General features: G+C 45.9%; 1 protein-coding gene across 1 annotated transcript in view; it reads right to left on the bottom strand.

Moving 5' to 3' along the window:
- Positions 1 to 7,413, bottom strand: part of ERBB4 (v-erb-b2 avian erythroblastic leukemia viral oncogene homolog 4) — a 375,133-nt gene extending 367,720 nt beyond the window's left edge. Inside the window, exons 1-2 of the mRNA XM_009996938.1 lie at positions 7,398 to 7,413; positions 6,782 to 6,933 (exon numbers count right to left, since the gene is read on the bottom strand). Of these exons, the coding sequence (XP_009995240.1) occupies positions 6,782 to 6,933; positions 7,398 to 7,413 (168 nt within the window). The remainder of the gene's footprint in view (positions 1 to 6,781; positions 6,934 to 7,397) is intronic.
- Positions 7,414 to 7,752: the final 339 nt, after the last annotated feature.

The following is a 7,752-nucleotide window of genomic DNA, read 5'->3' on the forward strand; positions in this document are numbered from 1 at the left end:
ACTTTGCAGACTGCTCAACAGCTTAAGTAAAGAAGTCCAAGGCCTGTCCATGATATTCCTGGGGTCATGGTAGACTTTGCCAGCTCCTCCAAATGCTTTACACCCTACCAATAATATCCTCCATGCACTACCCAGGCTCCTTGCTGCCAGCTGGCTCCCATCCACCACATTACCTTTGCCAAACCTGGAAAGCCCTCCACCTGGAGCAGTGCACCCTACCGTCCTGGGAATATTTTTGGGACTAGGGCCTCTTGCACTTCATCATCTCCCAGCAAAGGGCTGCAAAGGGAGTGGCAATACTGTTGAATATCAAACATCACTTGCAGCCTTGTCTAGCCCCCCATCTCAAGGGGGAACACTCCCACACTGTGTGTCCTATGGCCACCTGGGCTTCCAGGCACCTCCACAGCACCCAGAAGCCACAAAAAGGCCTCACAAGGCTCAGCAGGACCAGCAAGACAGGCAAACCATCACCTCAAGGACCACCAGTGCAGGTCCTGGGCATGGGGGAGCTGCCTCACATCACCTCCCCAGTGCCCTGCTCTGTCGAATGAAGGGCAGCTCTGCAGCAGCCCTGCAAACTGGACAGTGAGTGAGAAGGATATTACTGAGCTCAAGCACGTGCGTTCAGTCTGGGTTACTCTGAATAATTTAAGTCATGCTTCTTTTATCTCTCTTCTGCTCCAGACTTGCTACCGCTGCCATGTACATGAATCAGACAGGCTTCCCAGGCAGCTGGAGGTGGGATGCCTCCCATACAATGGGAGCTTAAAGAAAAATGCTACAAGACAATTTAAAGAGACTCTTTAAACCTTCCAGACTTCACGTCTTTACCTCTCCATCTCCACACGTGGCTCAGCTGAAGGATGCCCTCCTCAACTGGAGGGGACACAGGCAGAGGCTGCGGGAGAGCTGGGGAAGCCCTCGGCCACTGCCAACACAATGAAGGGGGAAATGAACCCCCAGGTTGGGATACACCCCACACCCTCCCACTCATCCAAATGCTTATTGAATTCAAGCAGGTTGGTGCTGTGACCATTTCCCAGGGGAGCTTGTCCCAGTGCTCAACCACTTTCTGGGTGAAAAACCTTTTCCTGGTTAAGACTTGGCAAACCCAGTTGAAGGACTGTTTATTAAATTTCTTCTATGTTTGTTTTACAGAAGCTAAACATTTAATTCCATCAGAAGAGCACTGGCTTGCACAGCCTTGAAGTTTCTCTCAGCCAAAAGCAAAGCCCAAACTCCAGAGCAGAGCTGATCTGGGCTGCTTGTTGGTAATGAAGGGACATGAGGGGAAAAGCGAGGCTGCACTAGTGGGTCTTTTAGTTTATTTTGGGGAGGGCAGGTTGGTGTTGTGTACAGAACAGAAAGCAACCTCCTAGCCCAGTTATTCTGCCTGTTGCAATGCCCCAGACAGCTATAAAAATAAAAGAATAGAGCTGGGAGGAGTATAAAAACCAAGTATAAATTTGGCTGTGGGGAGCTAGTAAAAGCATTTACTGCTTGGAGAGATGAAGCTGCCAGGTTTGTAAAAAAATGTTAAAAAAAGGCTGTGGTAGAGCTGGACAAAAATAGTTGCATGGCAAGTCAGGCCACTGTGGCAGGGGGAGATGGAAGGTGGGGAGAGGGCTTGGGGTCCCTCCTCAATTCTCCCTTGAGGTCTGGTGGAAGGGACCAGCCACCACAGCACAGGGAGGCTGCCAGCCACCCCAGATTATTTGTGTCCCCAGTTAGGCAAGTGCAGCCAGGTGAAAGGGGGCAACGTTGGCAGAAGGTGGGGAGGGAGGCAGATGGGAGGCTGGCACCACACAGGCAGCTTTTTTGGGGAGAAAGGAAGGGGAGGGGTGAGCAAGGTCCCTCTGCTGCCCTGCTGCATCTAGCAGATGAGAAGCACCAGCAGCAGTGAAAGGCTTACCCCAAAAAGGCCTTGGGAGAGGTATGAATTGAGCAGTGGTGGGGTCAGGATGGAGCTGGGTAAGATTATGTTGGGAACTGTGTAGCAGGTAACAGTCATCTTCGATAGCAGGGACCAGGCCCAAACTATCCATCAAGGACAAGATGCCTCACATGCTTTCTGTAGTTAGTCTCTGTTCCCTTTCCACATCCCTCTCTCTCCCTTTCTGCTCAGCTGGGATCTTACTGAAGTCTGTCAGTTGGGAACTCAGATCCCCTTTTGCTGCAGTAGAGGATGCAGAGCTGTGCTGCCAGGCCATCAGGAGCTGTACCCATAAAAATGGACAAGGCAATACCCTCCTGTCTCTGCTCCCCTTCCCAACACATCTGTTCAGACTGCAAGCTCTTTCTTCACCCACATCTCCACTGAGCTCTGCCACTGGAGCTTTCAGAAGGGACTGCTTAGACTAATTTTGCTATGAAGACCAAAAAGGTTTTTAAACAATAGATATTTATTTTTTAAAAAAAAATCAGAAGCAGCTCAAATCCCTATGGGCCAGGCAGCATGGTCTGCAACTAACTCTTCCCATGGTTGCTCTGGAAATCCTTCCCACTCAAAAGGGTCTGTCTGACCCTGCCTTCCTCCAAGGCTATAACACAACCAGAAGCAAAATTACATAACCCCCAAATTCCATCTGCCACAAAGCCTAAATGTGGTTGTAAGGGAAGCATTAGGCATGGCCTGGTGCAGGTTTTCAATGAGCAGGCAGCTGTCTGTGCTGACAAAGGGAAGATGGAGCTATATGCCTTTGCAGTAACTGCAGCAGCTATCAAGTTGCTCACCATGAAATGCCCATCCTGGCCTTTGCAGGTAGAGCTGCCAATGGAGCTGGGGCTAAGGGAGCTACAGAGGCATTAGAGAGGTAAATGAAAAGAGAACTTGCAAAGTGGTGGCAGATCATTTTTGAAGGCTGTTGACTGCTGTTAGAAATAAGTTTCATAATCATTTGAGAGAGTTACTGCAGGGAACAGCACAGGACTTTGGTCATGTCTTCAAAAATAAATAATCTGAATTGGTTAAATAAAATCCAAGCACAAGAAGACACTTTACTGACTGTGAACTGCTAAAAGCCTGGGGGTTAGTAAAAAATAACTCTCGGTTACCAAATGTGTTAAACAGACTGAGAGTGCTTGCAGAAGATTGTTTTGTGGTATACTAGTTGTGTATTTTATGTTGAAAATTGAATAGAGTTGTTAGTAAGATATAAGAACTGTCCACAACTGAAACTATCAGCTTTGCCAAGCGAAACCAAAACAAGTTGTTGCTTCTGAAACCAAACAGTGATTTGATTGCAATATGAACCAGTGCATGATAGGAGCTTTTCTCAAGATTTTTCCTGAGGTCCAAGCCAGGAAAATAGATCTCATCTCCAGCCTTGACAAGACCCAGGACACACACCAGCTTAACCAGTTTATCTAGTTTCACAGAGCAAGTCCCAGCACTAAAACCCTGCCTGTGCCATTAATTGAAGGATGCTGGTGGGTTGGAAAGCAGGGAGAGATGGAGCCTGACCTCTTCCAACTGTCTCTGCCAACCTGCTGGGTGAGCATGGACATGTGACAGGGGCAAGGGAGCTCTCAGGGTCTGTATTCCACCCAATTATTGGTCTTGCCCAGTTCAATCACACTCTTGGAAACAGTAAGTGCCTCTCCCTGCTGCAGCCTGTTCCTGTGGACATGCTGCCTTGGCCACAACAGGAGGTACAACTCTAGCAGCAATGCCCTACATTCATCTAAGCCTCATTCCATTGCTGAAACTTGCAATGGGGGGACTCCAGCAACTGAATTACCTGTGTACATTTTCTGCGGGTAGGTTAAGCCTCGCAAGAATAACGGAGAGAACCAGGTATTAGCCTCCAACAGAAACGTGTGGCTTATCCCAGCACTCAGGCTTAGACACATTTTTTACTCCTTCCGTCTGCCAGGATTCCCATTGCAGCCACAGTGCAGTGAAGCACTGAGCAGCAGGAGCAGAGCTGATGGAGCTGGAAGGTAGTATGTGCAGAGGACAACTGCACATCACAACTGTTCACCCCTGTTTTGGGACCCCACAGGCAAGCAATATCAAGACTCCACTACAAAAATAAAATAGACAAAATAAACCAGCAGAGTGTTACTTCTGTTCTGCCCATGTACCTAAACAATAGGAAAAAAACAGTAGTGTATGCAATCCCTTCTTACTCGAATGAAGCTTCTCCTGACCTCAAAGTCTTGCTCTTGGCTGGCAGGTCTGAAAGTTGAAGTGGTTGAGCACTTCATTCAGGTGACAGGCAGCCCTTTTTAGTCTTAGCCAGCAGACATCCAGAGAGCTAACTCATAGACATAAAAGCAAATTTACTTAGGGAATAAATGTCTAAATAAGTATGAAAGATGGGATGCTGATCTTTTCATGTTCCTCTGCAGGGTAAATAAAATTATGCTGGTTTTTTTCACTTCAATTAATTTATAATATTCTTATATTATTGCATGATAATAATCATGCCTCACTTCTGTCCTGAAGTGAGAGGGAGCTAAGTGGCAGGTGGGCACACAAAGCCATGGCACTCATGAGCTGGATGTACAGGTAACCCAGTACATCAACTGCTCACCTGAAGTTCCTTTGGTGGAGAAAGAAGGCATTACAATAGAGACTATGAAAAAATGGAGCAGGCTTGAGAAGCATCATCTTACACGAGGAGTTCACCATATTTAAATCTGAGAGAGACAAATAGCCATTCTTTTAGTGATCTCCCATCTGTCACCTTCATTTGGCCACTGAAACAATTCTTAAACTGCTAAAACAAGTAGCACTGCCTAACTAATGAATGTCAAATTATCAGCATTAATGTTCCAACAGTTATTTATTTATTTTACTCACCAATAACACGTTCTTCTCTGTTTGGTGTTCTATTTTAATGACTGTCATTTGTCATATTAACTAGACTTCCAGTTTGCTGGCTTTTGTTTCAAGTTCTGCTTTTTACTGAGACAGCTGTGAGAGGACAGTCTCAGGTAAGAGGTGGAATAAAACTAATAAAAAAAGCAAGAGTAACTGTCATCAAAAAAGCACAAGTGACCAAGCCACCTTCATTTACAACTCAAGGCCCTCCTTTCCTCCTCTCATTTACTGAATTCACTGCCCACCTTCCACCAATATTTTACTCTGTTGATGTCAGCTCTCCACAAGGAACGTCAATGCCCTGATTTCCAAATAATTTGCTTTCCCTATCTACCAGCAGGCACTGTAAGAAGGAAGGAAAGCAAAAGCAGGAGAATCATACATGATGAATTCAAGCCTTGCACAAAGGCTCACTCAGCAGTTTCAGGAGGCATCTGAAACTTCAGGGATGCCTGAATCAGTGCAGGGACCCTGCCCACACAGGACGTACATATCTGCTGCCTAATGGTGAGAAACCAGCTAGTCCAGCTGCACCAGGGCTACATCTCTTCCAGAGCACAGGCATATGTGTTTTCCCCCCTGTCACAACTGTGAAATGTATAGATAGCATTTACTTCTCAGGCATTTGACACTCAAATTAACAGGCAACCTGTTAGCCTGAGTGCAATTAGCACCCCAAACTTTACTTCAGAAGGATCTGGTAGCTGAATTATGTTTGCAGATCTTCTAGCAGCCTGGTTTACACTTTGAGTAAATATAGGTCAGCATGTAAAATGGAAATCCTGTGAAATCCCCAAGAAATGTAACATGAAGGAAAGCTAGACACACTGTTGGAGGATCTGGTCTGCCTTTGCTAGAACCCATAATGGAAAGTTCACATTTTTACAAACTGAAATTGAGCCCTAGGTTCACCCGAGACCCAGCAAACCAACACAACCTGCCAGGGCTGACTCCTGCTGCCGGATCTGAACCTGCCACCCCCCCTACGTGCTTCTTACAAACATGCCAGTTAGATACAGACACACATCTTGAAAAGTGACATTAGCATTTTGCAGAAATACATAACAATACAAGCAATACTGTATGACCAGAGTGGTGGAAACCTCTATCTGTCTCATACCACCAGTTTCTTCCATGCTGCAGCCACCTCGTCTGCAGCACCCTCACTTGCCCAGCTGAATCACTCTTCTAAGTGGATATTTCTTCAAACAATCCATTTTGAACACCGAATAATGATGGGTTTATAGTCTTCAAATTCAGCATTCACCTTTCTCTCCTTGGGATTGCTGCCATGTTAACAGGGAACACAAACCACACTGATACGTTCTTCCACAAACCCAAAGGCCAAAAGCTTGATATTTACTCAAAATTTGAAGTAAGGAGGGCTAAGGGAGCACACAACTCTGGCTCCATGGTGGCAGGATAGCCTTCAACTATCACAGACATCCTCTGGATGCTGGAGATTCAATTAGGCTCATAATTCTAGTCTTGTACACCAAGAGGGTTCTGTGTTCATTCAGCAACCCTCTTTTCTTTTTCTTAAATGCTCCACAAACATTGTCCAGAGTTCTTCCCTTGTTTAATCCATCCATCAGCCCATATATTGCATTTTATTAGAATTCAGCTTTTCCAAGCTTCTAGTGCTTATCTGCACAATTCTTTGACTTGGCTAAACTCTACCTCACCTGCTCTGTACCTTCTGGCAACACATGGATGGAGTCACTGTCCCCTTTCTGTGCAGTGACATGGCTTTCTTCCCCCAGTCCTGGATACATCTAAACGTCACATCCTCAGAGAACCTGTCACAGCAGTAACACTGCTCCTGTGACCTTTTATTATCCTCTTTATATTGCAGTGGAGCTGGTGGGAAAGAGACCTGCCCTTCTCCAGCCCAGCACCTACTCTCCTAAACACAGAGGATGGAGGAAAGGAAAAACTCAGATTTCTTACCCGCAGGAAGGAGAGGTCTCGGTTGTGCTCAATGCTGGTGATCTCCAGGTTGCCCATAACTACCTCACAGTTCTCATAGTACTTGCGCAGGGCCCGGTACTGCTGCTCCAGGTCAGAGAGGGAGCTCAGCTTGTTCTCAGTCCCAGCACACACTGCAAGAAACCACAGGACATACAATTGGGATGAGTGTGGAAGAGGGGCACAGGAGGGAAATCAAGTTTGTATGCAGAGATACAGGTCACTGTAACAAAAATCCTGAATTATTCACTGGATTGATTCCTGAAAAAAAAAAAACAAACTCTGGTGCAAGTTATTTGTGTATCTGTAGTGGAGACAGGAAGATTAAAATACGGTCCATGATCATCTCAGCAATTGAAACACATCTCCCCAAATGGGATGGAGTGTTGCTATTTATCATCAAATGCAGAAAGGCTGAAAATGCAGAAATGTGGGAAAAATGCAAAAGTGGTTGCCCCCAGCACCTAAAGGGCCAAAGCCGGGATTCAGCAGCAACCCTTCTAGCTTTGCCAGTGACAGAATCAGACATTGAACAGAGATGAGTTAACCACAGACTAAAGGACAGAAGGCTGGAGACACCCCACATATCCAGTCTGACCTTGGCAATCCAACATTCTCCTTATTCAGTTGATGCTCAGAAGGGTTTGTTGGACAAGCCAGGAGCAACCTGACCAGCAGGCTTATACCCAACATGGTTTTACCTATCACCTTCCTTAAGACCCCAGCTCTTCCCAGCTTTATGCAATTGACTAGGAGAAAGATAACAGCAGAAAACCATACATTATCTTTCCACAAGTCACTGGACCAGCTGTACAGTGGAGATGTGCCTGATGAGTTGGGAAATACCAACCTAACACTTAGTTTTCAGAAGATAATCTTTAATGTTCTAAATGTTGAAGTCTGCTTCAAAGCTATTGCAGAATCACAGCTCTGCTCAATCTATTAGCTTGTGG

This window comes from Chaetura pelagica, unplaced genomic scaffold (assembly GCF_000747805.2).
Source record: "Chaetura pelagica isolate M959 unplaced genomic scaffold, ChaPel_1.0 scaffold300, whole genome shotgun sequence".
Classification (NCBI taxonomy): Eukaryota; Metazoa; Chordata; class Aves; order Apodiformes; family Apodidae; genus Chaetura; species Chaetura pelagica.